The 22,160-nt window shown below is 48.5% G+C and overlaps 1 protein-coding gene across 1 annotated transcript in view; it reads right to left on the bottom strand.

Annotated features, from left to right (window-relative positions):
- LOC147099535 (vesicular glutamate transporter 1) overlaps positions 1-22,160 on the bottom strand; it is a 109,938-nt gene that overhangs the window by 34,966 nt on the left and 52,812 nt on the right. Inside the window, exon 2 of the mRNA XM_085969769.1 lies at positions 4,064-4,316. Coding sequence (XP_085825895.1) covers positions 4,064-4,316 — 253 coding nt within the window. The remainder of the gene's footprint in view (positions 1-4,063; positions 4,317-22,160) is intronic.

The raw sequence follows: 22,160 nt of genomic DNA, 5'->3' as shown, positions 1-22,160 counted from the left end.
TGTAAAGTGCTGGCGAGCTAGAAAATGGTTCCACTTCCGTACTGCCTCTATGATGGCTGTGGCTTCCTTCTCAACCGGAGGATAATGTAGCTCGGCACCTTGTAAGGTCCTGGACATAAATGCTACAGGATGACCTTCCTGATTTAGAGTAGCCGAGATCGCCACCTCCGAGGCATCACATTCAACTATGAAAGGGAGATTCTCATCGATGGAGTGAAGAGCCGCTTTCTCCAACTGTTGTTTGAGAAGGTTAAAGGCTGCAACAGCCGCTGTTCCCAATGGAAATGATCTAGCATGCAGCAAGGGTTGGATTTTGTCCGAAAAATGAGGAATCCATTTAGCGTAGTATGCAAACAGACCGAGAGCCCGACGTAAAGAAGCCGGATTCTTAGGTGATGGGAGTTCTTGGAGCGGGCGAAGTCTTTCTGGGTCTGGCTTAATGATACCATTGCCTACGCAGTAGCCGAGGATGTTGATGGTCGGTTGCGACTCAACAGATTTAGATTCATTCAGGGTTAAGTTACGGCGATGGAGGGCATCCCGAAATTTTTGGAGGTTGGCGTCGTGTTCCTGTTGATCATGACCTGCAATAGTAATGTTATCAAGATAGGGAAAAGTGTCCCTTAGGTTTTCCTGTTTAACCAGGCCATCCATTGCCCGTTGGAAGACAGCCACTCCATTAGTAACCCCGAATGGGAGGCGACGAAATTGGTACAGCCGTCCATTAGCCTCAAAGGCCGTGTACTGCTTATCTGAGACCTTCAAGGGTACCTGATGATAGGCACTTTTTAAATCGTAAGTTGAGAACACTTTGTATTCGGCCAGTTTATTAACCATATCATCAATGCGTGGCAATGGGTAGGCGTCCAAGTCAGTATATTGATTGATGGTTTGCAAATAATCAATGCATAGTCGTTGTTTGTGAGGTTTTAGAGGGTTCTTGACAATGACGACTTGAGCCCGCCAGGGCGACGAACATGGTTCAATGATATCCTCTGCTAGAAGTCGAGAGATTTCAGCCTCAATAAAAGATTGGTCTTCCTGATTAAAGCGCCGCGATTTCGTTATTATTGGTTTGCATCGAGGCGGAATACTGGCAAATAATGAGGGTTCATCAAGTGAAGCTGCTGACAATGCACAAAACGATAATTTAGATGGTATATTAGAAATAGTAAGTCCAGGTTTGGATCCGCTGAACTCAATGGTGAGTTTCTTATGCTGTTTTTGGAAATCCAGCCCTAAGAGGAGATCACTACATAAGTCCTTGAGCACCGAAAGTCGGGTGGAGGGATACAGGCGACCATTAAGTGTCATATCAACAACACAAAAGCCGGAGGTTCTGGTATTAAGTGATGACTGAGCCATCGCAATTGCCTGGTCTGATGGGAAGACATGTAGTTTCAATTTCGCAACAATCTGTTCTTTAATGAAACTATCAGTACTTCCTGAGTCAATTAAGGCATCTAAGGTATGCCCTTTAATTCAAACTTTTGTAGCTGCATGAAACAGGTTCTGTGGGCAAGCAGCTGTAATTGGTGTCGTTGCACAGAGAGTGGCTGAAACTCTCGGTGTGCTTCTTCGGGAGAGAGCTCGAGAGGAAGCCTGATAGGTCCTAGCTGGAGCATCTCAATAGGCCCTAATTGGGGCAGTTCGGTAGGCCTTAGCTGGATAGGCCCTCGTAGAGGCTTTTGATTGGCAAATTTTAGCAAAGTGTCCTTTTTTTTTGCAATAACTGCAGATTGCATTGCGAGCAGGGCAGAATTTCCTAGGGTGAAAAGAATCTCCACAAAAGAAGCATTCCTTCCTAGATTGCCAAGAGGCTGCTAAGGTGGGGTCATCCTCCTCTTCATCAGAATTAGATTCCTCCATGATAGGGTTCACCTGAGACCACTTGAATTGTCTGGTTGCAGTTACAGCAGCAGATCGAGATCTGGGCAGCTGATAGAGGTCTGCATTTTTCTTTGCCAAATCCAGAGAACAAGCTAGGTCAAAAGCTTTTTGTAGCTCAAGTGTTTTACTTTCTAGTAGACGCTGGCGTATAAAGGGAGAGGCAATCCCGCAGATGAAAGCATCACGAATCATTTCTTCGCGGTACAGCTCAGCTGAGGCTGCCTGAAAGTTACAATCTATGCTGAGCCTGCGGAGTTCTTGAAGGAATTCGTTAATCGATTCCCCTGGCCCTTGTCGGGCTGTGGCCAGTAGATGTCTAGCATAGACCTCATTTGGAGTCTTGGCATACAGTTTTTTAAGTGCCCGAATCACCTCATCGTAATTATCCCATTCATCAACATATTCAAACACTGTTGGGGTCACATAGTTGATAAGCATCCTCAGTTTAGTAGGAGCAGTCGCTTTACATTCATCAAGGAAATTCTCAAAAGTACGGTACCAATGCTTCCATACCCTGCCAGCTGCTGGTGTGTTTGGGTCCAAGTCCAGACGAGTAGGTTTAAGGAGGTTTTCCATGATGGGTGGTTCCCTGGATCCTTAACTCCGAGTTTGTCCGAAGGTCTAGTATTTGTGAGTGTAAATACTAAGTTGTTTAAATTGATGTAAGAAAAAGGAGTCTCACACATTAAGTAACTTTAAAGTAAGCTTTAAACAACGTATAATCACACTATATACAGGAGAGGTCTTCACCATGCCTCTGGTAGAAGCACCTTACAATACTGAGTAGTTCAGTATTTATACCAGTCCAACAGGAAGTGATGTATGACAGGAAGTGATGTATGTACAAAGTTCACAGTTCATAGTTTCACAGTTCACAGTTCACAGGAAGTGACACATAACTTCCCAGAAGTTATCATTATTATCACAGGGATCTCATCAAAACCTATAAAATTCTGTCAGGTCTGGACAGACTAGATGCAGGAAGGATGTTCCCGATGGCGGGGGAGTCCAGAACCAGGGGTCATAGTCTAAGGATAAGGGGTAAGCCATTTAGGACTGAAATGAGAAGGAATTTCTTCACCCAGAGAATGGTGAGCCTGTGGAATTCTCTGCCACAGAGGGCGGTGGAGGCCAGTTCATTAAATATATTCAAGAAAGAGTTGGATATATTTCTTGAGGCTAAAGGGATCAAGGGATATGGGGAGAAAGCAGGGACCGGGTACTGAATTTGGATGATCAGCCATGACCGCATTGAATGGCGGAGCAGGCTCGAGGGGCCGAATGGCCTACTCCTGCTCCTATCTTCTATGTTTCTATGTTTCTATCTGCTTCCACCGCCCTTTCAGGCAGTGCGTCGCAGATCACAACAACTCGCCGCGTAAAAAACAAATTGTCCTCATCGCCAATGTTCCCCATAGGTGTGTGGGCGTGTGGCCGCACATCAATCGGGAGGTCCCGCGCAGGCCGCTCACCCGCTGCCACCGACGGACGTTACCGCGCAACAAATTTAAAGGGACAGCGCACGAGAAAAAAACATTGCTCATCTCCCCTCTGGTTCTTTTGTCAATCACCTTAAATCTGTGTCCTCTGGTTACCGACCCCCGCTGCCAATAGAAACAGCTTCTTCTTGTTTACTCTAACAAAACCCTTCATAATTTTGAACACCTCTGTTAAAGCACCCCATAACCTTCCCTGCTCCAAGGAGAATAATCCCAGCTTCTCTAGTTTCCTGTTTCTCTCTTTAACTAATGCCCTGTGCACATCTCTCCTAAGGAAATACAGTTTCAATTTACAGTTTGCACTTTGCTTTTCTAACTTCCTTTTTAATTGCACTCCTGCACTTTCTATACTCCTCTAGAGTTTCTGCAGTATTGAGCCCTCGGTATCTGTCATAAGCCTCCCTTTTTTTCTTACCCTGACGGCCGTGCCTTCTGTTGCCTAGGCCCTAAGCTCTGGAATTCCCTTCCTAAACCTCTCCGCCTCTGTCTCCTCCTTTAAGACGTTCCTTAAAACCTACCTCTTTGACCAAGCTTTTGGTCACCTCTCCTAAATATCTCCTTATGTGGCTGGGTGTCAAATTTTTGTCTGTGAAGAGGCCTTGGGATGTTTTGACTAGGTTAAAGGCCGCTTCTTTAAATGCAAGTTTTTTTTGCTGTGGTCAGCTTCCTCCTACCTCCATGACCAGCTTGCCGTTTCTGTAGACCGTGTTGTTGTTGACCATGCTGACGATGGCCACCCCGAGGTTGCAGCGGATCCCGAACGAGATGCAGAAGCCCAAGCCGCTCATCATGGCGATGATGTAGCGCTTCGGCAGCCCGAAGCAGGTGCACTCCAAGATGGGCTTCCGTTTCTCTGGCACGCCGACCGCTCGGCCCTCCTCGGTCAGCTCGATGGTCTCTCCGACATTCTGCCGCTTCTCTAGGATCCTGTGCAGATCAGTAAAACAAAAACACGGGAATTCATAGAATCATAGAATCACAGCACAGAAGGAGGCCATTTCGGCCCGTCGTGTCCACGCCGGCCGACAAAGAGCGATCCACCCCAATCCCACTTTCCAGCTCTTGGTCCGTGGCCTTGTAGGTTACGGCACTTCAATTGCATATCAAAGTACTTTTTAAATGTGGTGAGGGTTTCTGCCTCTACCACCCTTTCAGGCAGTGAGTTCCAGACCCCCACCACCCTCTGGGTGAAAACATTTCCCCTCAAATCCCCTCTAATCCTTCTACCAATTACTTTAAGTCTCTGCCCCCTGGTTGTTGACCTCTCTGCTAAGGGAAATAGGTCCTTCCTATCCACTCTATCTAGGCCCCTCATAATTTTATACAGCTCAATAAGGACTCACCTGAGCCTCCTCTGTTCCAAAGAAAATAACCCCAGCCTATCCAATCTTTCCTCATAGCTAAAATTCTCCAGCCCAGGCAACATCCTCGTAAAACCACCATCTTAAACATTCACTCCCTCCACCACCAGCGCACCGTGTCTGCAGTGTGTACCATCTACAAGATGCACTGCAGCAACTCGCCAAGGCTTCTTCGGCAGCACCTCCCAAACCCGCGACCTCTTCCACCTAGAAGGACAAGGGCAGCAGGCGCATGGGAACACCACCACCTCCAAGTTCTCCTCCAAGTCACACACCATCCTGACTTAGAAATATATCACCGATCCTTCATCGTCGCTGGGTCAAAATCCTGGAACTCCCTCCCTAACAGCACTGTGGGAGCACCTTCACCACATGGACTGCAGCGGTTCAAGAAGGCGGCTCACCACCACCTTCTCAAGGGGCAATTAGGGATGGGCAATAAATGCTGGCCTTACCAGCGACGCCCACATCCCATAAACAAATAAAAAAAAATCTCCTCTGTACCCTCTCTAATGCAATCACATCTCAATGTTTTAGAAAGAAAGTGGGTGCAGGGACAGAGAGACCTGCAGTCAATGTTTTAGACAGGGATAGAGAGACCTGGGGGTTCACCTGCACAAGTCTTTGAAGATGGCAGGAGAAGTTGATAAAGTTGTTCAAATAAGAAGCATACGGAATCCTTAGCTTTATAAATAGAGGCAGAAAGTACAGAAGCAAGGAAGTTATGCTAAACCTTTATGAGTGGCTGGTTAGGCCTCAGCCACAGTGCTGTGTTTAATTCTGGGCCCCACACTTTAGGAAGGATGTCAAGGCCTTGGTGAGGGTGCAGAGAAGATTTACCAGAACGGTACCGGGGATGAGCGGCTTGAGTTATGCGGAGAGACTGGAGAAGCTGGGATGGTTCTCCTTAGAGCAGAGAAAGTTAAGGTGAGATTTAATAGAGGTGTTCAAAATTATGAAGGGTTTTGATAGAGTAGATAGGAAGAAACTGTTTCCACTGGCAGGAGGGTCGGTAACCAGAGGACACAGATTGAAGGTCATTGGCAAAAGAGCCAGAGGGGAGATGAGGAGATTTTTTTTTTTTACACAGTGAGTTGTGATCTGGAATGCGCTGCCTGACAGGGCGGGGAATAGTAAAAGGGATTTGGATAAATACTTGAAGGAGAAAAACTTGCAGGGCTATGGGGAAAGAGCAGGGGGAGTGGGACTAATTGGAGAGCTCTACCAAAGAGCCGGCACAGGCACGATGGGCAAAGAATTCAGGGGGTGGGCGGGGGGGGGGGTGTGTGGTGGGGTAGGACAGAGGTTCGATGACCTGAACTGTTGCCCAGCTAACTCAGCACAGACCAGAGAATCAAACCGTCTGGTCTATATGGTTCAGTACCACACTAGGGAGTGATTTTTACATAGAATTACAATATTAATTGGGCTAGAAATTCGTTATAGCCAAGGAATGGGCGGTGCCATTAGAAAAGTTGGAGAATTAGCGCCATGCGCAATTACTTTAGACTGCACGCAAAATTCATGCTCACTGCTCAATAAAATGATTAGGCCTAGAAATTCAGTGGGCTGCGCCACCCGTTAGCACCTTAAGAGGGCGCTAAGTGGGTCGGTAGCCACTGGCCACGCCTCCCACTAAATTTAGCGGGACACTAATGGCGGCACTAGCCGTTAGCGCTGCGCTGCTACCGATGACGTCATCGGTGTGCGCAGCGCCCCGCTACCGCTCCGATCGCGATATTTAGTTGCGCCCCCTGCTTTAACGCCGGACGCTATTTGCGAACGGTTCAGGGGGCCTACCTGCGGCGGTAGAGGCGCTAATTAAAGGAGAGGTGCGGGGCGGCCATTTTTTTTGCTGGCTGCCTGCCAGCACCTCTCCGCGCTGCCGCCCCCGGCCTCCTGAGCAGCCCCCCCCCTTGGAGTGCCGACTACGTTCCAAGAGCCCAGCACTTCTCCTCGGTGCCGGGCTCTTTTGCCGGAACTCGCGATCCTCGATCGCGCTGTACAAGGCCCCTCCCCTTTAATAAGGGGAGGAAGGCCTGCAGTACCGCAGCGCGCCGTGCCGCAGCATGTGGCGCTGCGGCACGTTGCGCAGCGATCTTCAGCTGCAGCGCCCCAAGAGGGATGCGGGGCACCTCCAGTAGTGCCGCGCTTCCCTCTGGGGCGCGCAAAGTGAATTTCCGGCGGGCGGCTGCGACTACTTCTGGGGCGCTACTTTTGGCGCCCTGGCGAGGCTGGCGCCCCAAATGGGGCGCTACTGAATTTCTAGGCCTTAGAGTCCTAAATCAAATCTTAAAACCCAAGCTCATTGGCGTTACACTCAAAGGGTAGACCAATATCGGGTGCAGTGTAATCGCAAGTCATCATTGCCACAGGCTTTTTGCACTTCTTAAAGGGGAGGTTCATTGATGCTGGAGCACCTCATTCTCAGCATTGCTGGCTGTGCATCTGCCGCAGCAAGTAGAAGTAGAACAAGGAGAAGGAGCCGGAGGACTGAACCAGGTCTGCTCATGGCAGATCCATGACCCAGGGAGAGAGCCCGCAGATTTTCCGATGAAGCATTGGAGGCGTTGATTTTTGCTCTGGAAAGACGGAGGGCGGTGCTTTGCCCGGCAAGTGGCAGGAGGCCCTCGCCACAAGTCTTCCGCTCCATGTAGAAGGAGGTAGCGCAGCACGTCCCGGGCAGCACTGTGGTCCCCAGGTCACAGACACAGTGCAGGAAGAAATTTAACGACCTCACTCGGGTGGTCAGAGTGAGTGGTACCTCTTACCGGCGGCGCTATGGGGGGGGGGGCAGATTTGGCATGCGGCGCTGGATTCGCATCGCCCCGGCGATAATAGTCTAACGCCCCATTAGCGCCATCTACTGCCGTTAATGGGAAGCGCTAAGGGGACGAATTTTTCCCTCACAGAATTTACAGCACAGAAACTGTCCATTCGGCCCAACTGGTCCATGCTGGTGTTTATGCTCCACACGAGCCTCCTCCCACTCTACTTCATCTCACCCCATCAGCATATCCTTTCTCCCTCATGTGTTTATTGAGCCTCCCCTTAAATGCATCTATACAAGTTGCCTCAACCGCTCCCTGTGGTAGCGAGTTCCACATTCTCACCACTCTCTGGGTAAAGAAGTTTCTCCTGAATTCCCCATTGGATTTATTAGTGACTATCTTATATTTATGACCCCTAGTTCTGGTTCCCCCCACAAGTCGAAACTTATTCTCTATATCTAACCTATCGAACACTTTTATAATTTTAAGGACCTCTCCCGCTTCGTTCCCCACCCCACTCCCAGCCTTCCCTTTTCTAGAGGCCACTGGGGAGTGGGAATCAGTTTTCTTAACAAAAGTTTGCAATCTAGAACATTGGGCGCCAGGATTTGGCAAGAGGTGAAGACAAAATGAAGCACATTTTCAACGTGCCATTAATGTCGGGAGAACGACTCGTTTCAGCTGGATACCCTTCGCCCCTTACCTCAGCTCATCTGCTGCTGAAACCCTCATCCATGCCTTTGTTACCTCTAGACTTGACTATTCCAACACACTCCTGGCTGGCCTCCCACATTCCACCCTACGCAAACTTGAGGCCATCCAAAACTCGGCTGCCCGTGTCCTAACCCACACCAAGTCCCGTTTGCCCATCACCCCCTGTGCTCGCTGACCTACATTGGCTCCAGGTTAAGCAGCGCCTCGATTTCAAAATTCTCATCCTTGGTTTCAAATCCCTCCATGGCCTCGCCCCTCCCTAGCTCTGTAATCTCCTTCAGCCCCACAACCCCCCGAGATATCCGCGCTCCTCTAATTCTGCCCTCTTGAGCATCCCTGATTATAATCGCTCAACCATTGGTGGCCGTGCCTTCTGTTGCCTGGGCCCTAAGCTCTGGAATTCCCTGCCTAAACCTCTCCGCCTCGCTACCTCTCTCTCCTCCTTTAAGACGCTCCTTAAAACCTACCTCTTTGACCAAGCTTTTGGTCACCTGTCCTAATTTATCCTTATGTGGCTTGGTGTCAAATTTTCTGTCTTACAATACTCCTGTGAGGCGCCTTGGGATGTTTTACTATGTTAAAGGCCCTATATAAATACAAGTTGTTGTTGTTGAAACAAGACTAATCTCCGGTAGGTTCTATTCATGGAAAGAATAATCAATCTTGATAAACGCAAGACTGCTTTGCAAAGACATGCCGGGCTTTAATCAGGATTAAGGATGGATCAAGGCTTCTGTGAAACTGCAGATAAAAATAGCTACCTGCTAAATACTTGTAGCACAGCCCATCTAACCGTTGCTTCAGCAACTCCGCCTAAATAAAACCAAGAGAATACACTAGAGCTTGATTTCCGGATGATCGGGCTGCCTCTCAGCACCATTTGGCAATGAATTGTTGACATTGTACGGGCCATAGAATCATAGAAGGGGTACAGCACCGAAGGAGGCCATTCGGCCCGTCAAGCCCGTGCCGGCTGCCTGCAGAATTCTGTGCAGTGAGGTGATCTCATTGAAACATACAAGATTCTGAGGGGGGATTGACAGGGTAGATGCTGAGATGCTGAGAGGTTGTTTCCCCCTGGCTGGAGAGTCTAGAACTAGAGGGCATAGTCTCAGGATAAGAGGGTCGGCCATTTAAGACTGCGATGAGGAGGAATTTCTTCACTCAGAGGGTTGTGAATCTTTGGAATTTTCTACCCCAAAGGGCTGTGAATGCTGAGTCTTTGGCCTAGAAATTGGGTTGGGGCGCCAAAGTGGCGCAAAAGTCGCCTGAGCGCAGGATTTAGCGCAGCGATCGGAGTGATACCGATCGCCAGAAATTCAGTTTCAGTGCCCCTCGAGGGACACAGGGCGAGGCTCGAGGCGCTCCACGTCCCTCTTAGGTCGCTGAAACTGATTATCGCAGCGCAACGTGCCGCAGCGCCACACGCTGTGGCACGGCACGCTGCGGTACTGCAGGCCTTCCTCCCACTGTTAAGGGGGAGGTGCCTGCAACAGCGCGATCCCCGATCGCGAGTGCCGGCAAATGAGCCCGGCACCGAGGAGAGGTGCCGGGCTCTCGGGAAATAGCCGGAAATGCCGCGGGGGGGGGGGGGGGGGGGTGGTTAGGAGGCCGGGGACGGAGGTGCTGGCAGGCGGCCGCCAAAAAAGCGGCCGCCCCGCACCTCCACCTTAACTTGCGCCGCTGCCGGCACAGTAAGGCCCCGTGAACCGGGCGCGGGTAGCGAGCGGCGCAACTGCGGCGTTCGCTACCAAATATCGCGAACGGGGCACGAATGGGGCGCTGCGCACACCGATGACGTCATCGGTGGTGGCGCAGCGCAAAAGCCTAACGCCACCATTAGCGCCCCTACTGAATATCACGGGAGACGCAGCCAGTGGCGCTACAGCCACTGACTGCCTCTTTAGGCGCTAACAGGTGGCGCTACTCACCCAATTTCTCCCGCTTTGAGTTTATTCAAGGCTGAGATCGATAGATTTTTGGGTTCTAGGGGAATCAAGGGATATGGAGATCGGCGGGAAAGTGGAGTTGTGGTCGAAGATCAGCCATGATCTTATTGAATGGCGGAGCAGGCTTGAGGGGCCGTATGGCCGACTCCTGCTCCTATTTCTTATGTTCTTATGTTCTTAAGAGCACTTCAGCTAGTCCCACTCCCCCGCCCTTTCCCCGTAGCCCTGCAATTTTTTTTCCTTCAGGTACTTATCCAATTCCCTTTTGAAAGCCGTGATTGAGTCTGCCTCCACCACCCTTTCAGGCAGTGCATTCCAGATCCTAACCACTCGCTGCGTAAAAAAGATTTCCCTCATGTCGCCTTTGGTTCTTCTGCCAATCACCTTCAATCTGTGTCCTCTGGTTCTCGACCCTTCCACCAATGGGAACAGTTTCTCTCTATCTACTCTGTCTAGACCCCTCATGATTTTGAACACCTCTGTCAAATCTCCTCTTAACCTTCTCTGCTCCAAGGAGAACAATCTCAGATTCTCTAGTCTATCCACGTAACTGAAGTCCCTCATTGCTGGAAGTGAATAGGAATGGGTTTGGTCCATTGGAATACTGTACAGTGGGAGTGAATGGGAATGGGTTTGGTCCATTTGAATGGTACAGTGGGAGTGAATGGGAATGGGTTTGGTCCATTGGAATTCAGTACAGTGGGAGTGAATGGGAATGGGTTTGGTCCATTGGAATACTGTACAGTGGGAGTGAATGGGAAGGGGTTTGGTCCATTGGAATACTGTACAGTGGGAGTGAATGGGAAGGGGTTTGGTCCATTGGAATGGTACAGTGGGAGTGAATGGGAAGGGGTTTGGTCCATTGGAATACAGTACAATGGGAGTGAATGGGAAGGGGTTTGGTCCATTGGAATACAGTACAATGGGAGTGAATGGGAAGGGGTTTGGTCCATTGGAATACAGTACAGTGGGAGTGAATGGGAAGGGGTTTGGTCCATTGGAATACTGTACAATGGGAGTGAATGGGAAGGGGTTTGGTCCATTGGAATACAGTACAATGGGAGTGAATGGGAAGGGGCTTGGTCCATTGGAATACAGTACAATGGGAGTGAATGGGAAGGGGTTTGGTCCATTGGAATATTGTACAGTGGGAATGAATGGGAAGGGGTTTGGCCCATTGGAATGTAGTAGATTCTGAGTCATTGGCAAGAGGTTTGCCAATTAGAATGCGATAAAATATGAGGAGCATCTCCTCAAAAACATATCCCACGTAAAGCATGCTGGGTGGACGTATCTTTGCAGTAGTGGAGTTACCTGCTTGGTACGAACAACACTGTAGTTGCCCTAGCATTCACTCTGCATTTGGCATTACTGCCACAATGTTTAAGGGGAGAATCTTACTAAACAAAGACAGGCAATTACTTGTCACATCAAACACCAATGTAACAAACATGTGCCCATGGGTTACAAGTCCAGCAGGTTTGAACGCCAGTTCTACACGGCAAATCCTCTAGCCATGTTAGTACTAGCCTTGTTTTTGTGTGACCGAAGTATCTGTTTCGGACAGCAATTGCCACAAGACAGCAGAGCTCAGCAGAAGGAGCATGAGACTCTGAGGGACAAGGGATTATCCTTTCCGAAGAAATCACCGGTGAAGAACCAACTATTTTTACCGTAGCAGAGATGCCTATACTTGGATATAGACGGAATTGCCCTCTGTGATTGTCACTGCATCACTTGAAGTTGTGAGCCTATCCTGGACTTCAATGCAACTGGCCTCTCCCAGGGTCATTTCACATATCCATTGTGCCCATGAGATTCAAAGAAACCATAGACGCACTTCATCACTCGATCAAATTACACAAACTAGGACTGTTTTCCCTGGAATTTAGAAGGTTACGCGGTAATTTGATCAAAATTTTCAAGATATTAAGCGGAACTGATGGGGCAGATAGAGAGAAACGATTTCTGCTGGCTGGGGAGTCTAGGATGAGGGGACATAGTCTAAAAATTCGAGCCAGGCCTTTCAGGACGTTCGAACAAGCAAAGGTTTTTTCTTTTTATTCATTGATGGGATGTGGGCGTCGCTGGCTGGCTAGGCCTGCATTTAGTGCCCATCCCTAATTGCCCTTGAGAAGATGGTGGTGAGCCGCCTTCTTGAACCGCTGCAGTCCATATGGTGTAGGTACACCCACAATGCTGTTAGGAAGGGAGTTCCAGGATTTTGGCCCAGTGACAGTGAAGGAACGGCGATACAGGTCCAAGTCAGGATGGTGTGTGGCTTGGAGGGGAACTTGTAGGTGGTGATGTTCCCATGCGTCTGCTGCCCTTGTCCTTCTAAGTGGTAGAGATCGCGGGTTTGGAAGGTGCTGTTGAAGGAGCTTTGGAGAGTTGCTGCAGTGCATCTTGCAGATGGTACACACTGCAGCCACAGTGCACCAGTGGTGGAGGGAGTGAATGTTGAAGGTGGTGGATGGAGTGCCAATCAAGCGAGCTGCTTTATCCTGAATGGTGTTGAGCTTCTTGAGTGTTGTTGGAGCTGCACTCATCCAGGCAAGTGGAGAGTATTCCATCACACTCCTGACTTGTGCCTTGTAGATGGTGGAAAGGCTTTGGGGAGTCAGGAGGTGAGACACTCGCCGCAGAATTCCCAGCCTCTGGCCTGCTCTTGTAGCCACAGTATTTATATGGTTGGTCCAGTTCAGTTTCTGATCAATGGTAACCCCCAGGATGGTAATGCCATTGAATGTCAAGGGGAGATGGTTAGAGTCTCGCTTGTTGGAGATGGTCATTGCCTGGCACTTGTGTGGTGCGAATGGTACTTGCCACTTGTCAGCCCAAGTCTGAATGTTGTCCAGGTCTTGCTGCATATGGACATGGACTGCGTCAGTATCTGACGAGTCTCGAATGGTGCTGAACAGTGTGCAATCATCAGCGAACATCCCCACTTCTGACCTTATGATGGGGGGAAGGTCATTGATGAAACAGCTGAAGATGGTTGGGCCTAGGACACTGCCCTGAGGAACTCCTGCAGTGATGTCATGTGATTGAGATGACCTTCAACAACCACAGCCAACTTCCTTTGTGCTAGGTATGATTCCAACCAATGGAGAGTTTTCCCCTTGATTCCCATTGACTTCAGTTTTGCTCGGGCTCCTTGATGCCACACTCGATCAAATGCTGCCTTGATGTCAAGGGCAGTCACTCTCACCTCACCTCTTGAGTTCAGCTCTTTTGTCCATGTTTGGACCAAGGCTGTAATGAGGTCAGGAGCTGAGTGGCCCTGGCGGAACCCAAACTGGGCGTCAGTTAGCAGGTTATGGCTGAGTAAGTGCCGCTTGATAGGGTGGTAGAAGTTTGGAACTCTCTTCCACAAATGGCAGCTGATGCTCGGTCAATTGTTAATTTTAAATGGGAGACAGATAGATTTTTGTTAACCAAAGGTATTAAGGGATATGGGGCTGAGGCGGGTACATGGAGTTAGGTCACAGATCAGCCATGATCTCATTGAATGGCGGAACAGGCTCAAGGGGCTAAGTGGCCTCCTCCTGTTCCTATGTTCTAATGATGGCTTCCAAATACTTAATTTCCTTAATGCTTCCATTCAGATTCTACGCCGTGGTTGGGCTCTGGATATAGTTGACTGCACACGTGCACTGCCCAGAATCTACTTCCAGAGGAAAGGTTTCCATGCACCAAATATACATAAATGTCAACTATCTTCTGAAGACCTTCGAGAGGGTGCAGAAAGGATTTACAAGAATGGTTCCAGGGATGAGGGACTTCAGTTATGTGGACAGGTTGGAGAAGCTGGGGTTGTTCTCCTTAAGAGCAGAGAAGGTTGAAAGGAGATTTGATAGAGGTGTTCAAAATCATGAGGGGGTCTAGACCGAGTAGAGAGAGAGAAACTGTTTCCATTGGTGGAAGGGTCGAGAGCCAGAGGACACAGATTTAAGGTGATTGGCAGAAGAACCAAAGGCGACATGAGGAAAATCTTTTTTACGCAGCGAGTGGATAGGCTCTGGAATGCACTGCCTGAAAGGGTGGTGGAGGCAGATTCAATCGTGGCTTTCAAAAGACAATTGGATGAGTAACTGAAGGGAAAAAATGTTGCAGGGCTCCGGGGAAAGGGCGGGGGAGTGGGACTAGCTGAAGAGCCCTTGCAGAGAGCCAGCACGGGCTGGACGGGCAGAATGGCCTCCTTCTGTGCTGTAATGATTCTATGATTCTATCTTGGCTGAACACGTGACTCATTCCTACACCTGCCCAGAATATTGAGGACAGATGACATGGATGGCTTCTGAGAGACCTTGGATATGACATTAAGATAAGGTTGATGAATCCCAGTACATTATCCAGAGCACAATACAATTTGGAACATAAAGCAATGACCAATCACAGAATCTTACAGCGCAGAAGGAGGCCATTCGGCCCATCGTTCCTGTGCCGGCTCTTTGAAAGAGCTCTCCAATTTAGTCCCACTCCCCCCCTGCTATATCTTAGGGTGTTGAAAGCACACTTCCGATGCCTGGAACATTTGTAGGTTGTCCTGCAGTCTGTTGCACAAGTGCTGAACAAATTATTCATGATGAGCTGCATTCTGTACGTATTAGCCACACAGTGCGGAATCAGCGCAAAGCTGCCAGAGAAAGGATTTAGAGAAAAGTCTGAGTCACGCAGGGTGCTGAGCTACAGCCTTCTGCTCAAATGCAGGCAATGCAATTTGCAGTAGTCTAGAAATAATAGCAGGTCTTAACCAGGGTCATCTGCCATGAGCGAGGATGCAAAAGTCAAGCCACAGACATAGGGACAGGGGAGGAGGCCATTCAGCCCCTCGAGCCTGTTCCGCCATTCAATGAGATCATGGCTGATCTGTATCTTAACTCCATCTACCCGCCTTGGTTCTGTATCCCTTAATACCCTTGCCTAGCAAAAGTCCATCAATCTTAGTTTTGAAAATTTCAATTGACCCCCAGACTCAACAGCTTTTTGGGGGAGAGAGTTCCAGATTTCCACTTTTTTAAAAATTTGTTCATAGGATGTGGGCGTCGCTGGCAAGGCCAGCATTTATTGCCCATCCCTAATTGCCCCTTGAGAAGGTGGTGGTGAGCCGCCTTCTTGAACCGCTGCAGTCCGTGTGGTGAAGGTGCTCCCACAGTGATGTTAGGGAGGGAGTGCCAGGATTTTGACCCAACGACGATGAAGGAACGGCAAATATTTTTCCAAGTCAGGATGGTGTGTGACTTGGAGGAGAACTTGGAGGTGGTGGTGTTCCCATGCGCCTGCTGCCCTTGTCCTTCTAGGTGGTAGAGGTCGCGGGCTTGGGAGGTGTGAAGAAAAGAGATAACATGGATGGCTTCTGATAGATTTTGGACATGACATTAAACTACGACTGATGAATTCAAAACATCATCCAGAGCAAATTTAAAATTAACAATTGATCTAGCAAATGTAACCCCACTATTTTAGAAAGGAGGGAGACAGAAAACGAGGAACTACAGACTGTGGTGTATGTAACCTGTACCACCTTAAGAGACTACCTTAAGAGATGGACTACTTTCTCTTGGCTACTGTATATTGTAGTACCGGTGGTGACCACACCGGTATATAAACTCTGTGTAGTAATTTGCTAAGCAGTTCAGCCCTGACCTTCGATTAGTAAAGACCTGTTTAAGTTATTCTTGTTGTCTGTGTCCAGTGATTTAGAATAAGCATATCTGGGACACTCAGACTCAACAGTGGCGACGAGTCCGATCTTACCCTGCAGCAGTTTTGCATCCAAGGCAGCTTCGTCCTCAGAACGGGCGTCGAGAAGAGGCATCGCCCTCATCATCCTGCTGAGCACCGCATCGCACGGGAGGCATCGAGAACCCGGGTTGAAATTACTGACCACGAAGTCCTCCATCAGCGACAGGCAGTGATCATCCTTCTACCACGGTGGTGGGTAAGCCGATCTAGCGACACGGGCAGAAAGTCGGCCGCGTTGTCAGTGGAGAAGGGGAGGGAAACCGGAGGAAAAATGGCGGAGAACTCGACCGCAGCCGGTGAAAAGGGCCGGGCTGCAATCGGGGCCGAGAGGCGCAGCGACAAGGGCAGCGTTAATGCCACGAGAACCGCGGAGATCTCGACCGCAGCTGGTGTAAAGGGCCGGCCTGCAATCGGGGCTGAGAGGCGCAGCAACAAGGGAAGCGTTAATGCCCACGAGAACCGCGGGGGAAAAAAAGCAGCGTCGGGGAAATTAAGAACCGCTGGGAGGCGAGAACTGCAACAACGCGGTAATCGCCATTGTAGCCAGCGGGGGAAGAAGACCAGCGCGGGAAGCCGCCATTGTAGTCGGCGGGGGAAGAAGACAAGCGCGGGAAAAGCCGCCAAGCGCGGGAAAAGCCACCAAGCGCGGGAAGCCGCCATTTTAGTAGGCGGGGGAAGAAGACAAGCGCGGGAAGCCGCCATTTTGGAAAAATAAAATATTTAAAGGATGCCTAAACACGGTAACATCACTGCTTTTGATAGCGATGTTGAAGATTGGGCCACGTATGTAGAACGCATGGAAGTTTATTGTACAGCAAATGAGGTACCAGATGATAAGAAAGCACTAACCTTATTAAACTCAATGGGTGCGAAGACGTACGGGTTATTGAGGCACCTTGTAACACCAGATAAACCGGCGGATCAGCCTTTCGCGAATATTGTTACTATCCTGCAAGAACATTTAAACCCCACGCCGCTGCTGATAGCGGAACGATTTAAATTTTACAGAAGAACGCAGCTGAAAGAGGAAAGCAACGCTGAATTCTTAATTGAACTGCGCAAGCTATCAAAGTACTGTCAGTTTGGTACAGGACTAGCAGATGCTCTGAGAGATAAATTCGTGTGTGGATTATTAAAGGAAGGAACACAAAAGCGACTGCTAGAGGAAAAGGACCTTACGCTTGATAAAGCTGTCACCATTGTAGCATCGCACGAGGCCGTGGCACCGCGGAAATGCAGCTAAGGTCATCGGAACTCAGCACCAATCAAATGGCATTGGGTGCAGTAAAGTGTTATCATTGCGGAAGGACAATGCACGATCAGAACCAGTGCTGGTTCAAAAATCAGGAATGCAGAAAATGTGGCAGGCTAGGTCACATAGCTAAAGTATGCCGATCAGGAAAGAAGACCAGCAACAAAAAGTCACCGCAGGAAAAGTGCAAAAAGGCACACAAGGTGACAGAGAACAGTTCAGATGAACAGAAGACGGATTCAGACTCCAGCAGTAAGGAACTGGGTTGTCTAAGAATACATAATGTGGGTAACACAGCAGACCACCAAACTATCTGGGTCACACTTCAGATAGCAGGAGTCCAAGTGAAGATGGAATTGGACACTGGATTGGCATTGACGGTCATGAATAAGCAAGATTACAAAAGGTTATTTCCACACATTCCCCTAAGGGATACGGAGATTGTATTGAAAACATACACGGGGCAAAGAGTATACCCCATCGGAAAGATAAAGGTAAAGGTGGTCCACAAGGGTAAAGAAAGCCGAGGAATGGACTTATATGTGCTACCTGAGGGAGGTCCACCACTACTGGGACGGGAATGGATCAGGAGAATAAATATGGACTGGCATTCCTTAAAAGCACTAACTGTAGATTCCGGTAAAAAGGACGATGTCAAACCTAAACGATTGTCCAGAATATTGGACGATGCTAAAGAGGTGTTCCAGCAGGGACTGGGAACACTGAAAGGAATTACGGCAAACATCAAGGTTGAAGAACATGCAAACCCGAAATTTTTCAAAGCTAGACCGGTACCTTATGCGATACGACCTGCTGTGGAAGCTGAGCTGGAGGGACTAGAACGTTCCGGAGTACTGTCAAAGGTGGACTGGAGTGAATGGGCTACGCCCATTGTTCCCGTCATGAAGCGTTCATCGAGTAACAAGCCGGGGGAACCGGGGAAGGTTCACATCTGTGGCGATTTCAAGATCACTGTTAATCCGGTGCTTCACATGGTGCAATATCCGCTTCCACGGATTGAGGATATCTTCGCTTCGTTGTCTGGCGGGAAACACTTCACCAAGATAGGCCTGGCGCAGGTGTACTTACAGATGGAAGTTGATGAAGCGTCACGTCAATATCTCACGATCAACACGCATAAGGGCTTATATCGGTATAATAGACTGGTTTTTGGAGTGGCGTCGGCTCCAGCGATTTGGCAAAGGGCCATGGAGCAGGTATTACAGGGAATTCCAGGCACACAATGCTACCTGGACGACATTCTGATTACAGGAGATGATGATGAGGAACACCTTACAAATTTGGAACAGGTGCTCACCAGATTGAAAGAATATGGACTTCGAGTTAATCGCCAGAAATGTGAGTTCTTTCAGAAGCAAATCTCGTACTGTGGTCACGTCATTGACCAGGAGGGGCTTCACAAGTCACCTGACAAGATCGAAGCTGTTGTGAAGGTTCCCGCTCCGGAAAATGTATCCCAGTTGAGGTCGTTCCTAGGGTTGATTAACTATTGCCATAAGTTTCTGCCAAATTTATCCACGGTGCTACACCCGCTGAACGCTCTTTTGCAGAAGGGAGTGCCATGGAAGTGGAGCGAGGACTGTAAGCGGGCCTTTCACAAAAGCAAGGCATTGATCACCTCTAAGGAAGTGTTGGCTCACTTTAACCCAACGCTGCCTATTCGTTTAGCTTGTGATGCTTCTCCATATGGTATTGGGGCAGTGCTCTCACATAAGTTGCCAAATGGCTTGGAAAGACCAGTCGCATTCGCATCCAGATCATTGACCTCCGCTGAGCGTAACTATGCTCAGATAGATAGGGAGGCTCTCAGCCTTGTGTGGGGAGTAAAAAAATGTAATCATTACCTGCAAGGGCAAAAGTTTACGCTGCTGACAGACCACCAGCCGTTGGTTTCCATTTTTAACCCTAAGAAGGGTGTTTCGGTGATGACAGCGCAGAGGCTCCAGAGATGGTCCCTTTTCCTAGGGGCACATCAATATCAGATCGAATTCAAAGGTACAAAGCAACATGGTAATGCTGATGGGCTGTCGCGCCTGCCACTACCTACAGCGGAAGAGGCACCGACAGTTGACCCTGTTGAGTTATTTCACTCGACCATCATCGAATGCTTACCAGTCACCAATGCGAGTATTGAGAGAGAAACCAGGAACGACCCGACACTGTCTCGGGTCTACAAATTGACAGTGAAGGGATGGCCAGCTCATGGTGAACCACTGTTACCGGCATTCTCAGCCAGACGAGAACAGCTGTCCGTCTGTCAAGGAACATTGATGTATGGAACAAGGGTGATTATTCCTCCTAAATTAAGGGAGAGAGTTCTAAAGGAACTGCATGAAGGTCATCTGGGGGGAGTCAAGATGAAAAGCCTTGCTAGGGCTTATGTGTGGTGGCCGGGTATCGACCAACAAATAGAGGATCTGACTAAAAGCTGCTCAGGGTGCCAAAAAGTTCAAAATGCACCTCCAATTGCACCGCTGCATCCATGGGAATGGCCTTCAACCCCATGGCAACGTGTACATATTGACTTCGCAGGTCCATTCATGGACTCCATGTTTTTAATTGCGGTAGACGCACATTCTAAATGGCCAGAAGTGATTAAGATGGCGACCACTACCTCGGAAAAGACGATCGCAGTTCTAAGAATGATATTCGCAAGAAATGGATTGCCAGAACAAATATGTTCAGACAACGGACCGCAGTTCGTGTCAGAAGAATTCCAGAAATTCATGAAGAAGAATGGGGTGAAACATTATACCTCTGCCCCATATCATCCGGCTACAAATGGGTTGGCCGAGAGATTTGTACAAACGTTCAAAAAGGCGATAAAGGCCATGAGCGAAGACCAGATTCCACTACAACACAAGGTGGACAATTTCCTAATGGCATATCGAAACGCCACTCATGCAGTGACAAATCAAAGCCCTGCCATGATGTTCTATAACAGGAGGTTGCGGTCCAGGTTGGACTTGTTAAAACCAAATGTGCGGAGGGAAGTCGAAAACAAACAGTTCCAGCATATAAATAACAAGACCACTCGGAGTTTCGAAATAGGACAACCAGTGTTAGCCCGGGACTATAAGAATGAGAAATGGCAATCTGGAACAATTCGTGCCAGACAAGGACCCCTGATGTACACGGTAGATATTGGTGAAAACATAATACGACGTCATGCTGACCAACTTGTAGAATCGAGAACAAGGGTCGAATCCATGACTACGACAGAGACACCAGTGGAAGAAGTTAGTGAACCTGAAGCATCTACCTCAGACGCCAATGTATCTGATGATGTCCAACCCATAAGAGATCAACTAGATGAGTCACCCCAGCAACGAGAATCAGAGACCCCTGAAAGGCGTTATCCAACTCGGATCAGGAGGCCTCCTCAGAGACTGAATCTTTGAACAGTTTTGCATGAAGTTGTATATATGTTATCCATGTTATGTTTAAATTGGGATGTACACTGTTAAGCTAAAAAGGGAGGAATTGTGGTGTATGTAACCTGTACCACCTTAAGAGACTACCTTAAGAGATGGACTACTTTCTCTTGGCTACTGTATATTGTAGTACCGGTGGTGACCACACCGGTATATAAACTCTGCGTAGTAATTTGCTAAGCAGTTCAGCCCTGACCTTCGATTAGTAAAGACCTGTTTAAGTTATTCTTGTTGTCTGTGTCCAGTGATTTAGAATAAGCATATCTGGGACACTCAGACTCAACACAGACCAGTTAGCCTGACATCAGCAGTAGGGAAAATACTGGAATCTATTATTAAGGACGCGGTAACAGGGCACTTAGAAAATAATAATAGGATTGGGCGGAGTCAACACAGATTTATGAAAGGGAAATCGTGTTGGATGAATCTGTTGGAGTTTTTTGAGTTTGTAACGAGCAGAATAGATAAGGGGGAACCAGTGGATGTGGTGTATTTGGATTTTCAGAAGGCATTCGATAAGGTGCCACACAAGAGGTTATTAAACAAAATTAGGGCTCATGGGATTGGGGGTAATATACTAGCATGGATTGAGGATTGGTTAATGAACAGAAAACAGGGAGTAGGAATAAACGGGTCATTTTCGGGTTGGCAAGCTGTAACTAGTGGGGTACCGCAAGGATCAGTGCTTGGGCCTCAGCTATTCACAATCTACATCAATGATTTGGATGAGGGGACCAAATGTAATATTTCCAAGTTTGCTGATGATACAAAGCTGGGTGGGAATGTAAGTTGTGAGGAGGATGCAAAGAGGCTTCAAGGGGATATAGACAGGCTAAGTGAGTGGGCAAGAACATGGTAAATGGAATATAATGTGGAGAAATGTGAAGTTATCCACTTTGGTAGGAAAAATAGAAAAGCAGAGTATTTTTTAAATGGTGAGAGATTGGGAAATGTTGGTGTTCAGAGGGATACTTGCCTTCATTAGCCGAGGCATAGAATATAAGAGCAAGGAGGTTATGATGGAGCTGTATAAAACACTGGTTAGGCCACAGCTGGGATACTGTGTGCAGTTCTGGTCGCCACACTACAGGAAGGATGTGAACGCTTTGGAGAGGGTGCAGAGGAGATTCACCAGGATGTTACCAGGGCTGGAGCGCTTCAGCTATGAAGAGAGACTGGGCAGATTGGGTTTGTTTTCCTTGGAGCAGAGGAGGCTGAGGGGGGACATGATTGAGGTGTACAAAATTATGAGGGGCATAGATAGGATGGATACTGAGGAGCTTTTTCCCTTAGTAGAAGGGTCAATAACTAGGGGGCATAGATTCAAGGTAAAGGGCGGGAGGTTTAGAGGGGATTTGAGAAAGAACTTTTTCACCCAGAGGGTGGTTGGAGTCTGGAACTCACTGCCTGAAAGGGTTGTGGAGGCAGGAACCCTCACAACATTTAAGAAGCATTTGGATGAGCACTTGAAATGCCATAGCATACAAGGCTACGGACCAAATGCTGGAATATGGGATTAGA

This window comes from Somniosus microcephalus, chromosome 28, assembly GCF_052327205.1.
Source record: "Somniosus microcephalus isolate GS21.2 chromosome 28, FLI_Smic_1.0, whole genome shotgun sequence".
Lineage (NCBI taxonomy): Eukaryota > Metazoa > Chordata > Chondrichthyes > Squaliformes > Somniosidae > Somniosus > Somniosus microcephalus.
The sequence above is the reverse complement of the archived record's forward strand: the minus strand, read 5'-3'. Positions and strand labels throughout refer to the sequence as shown.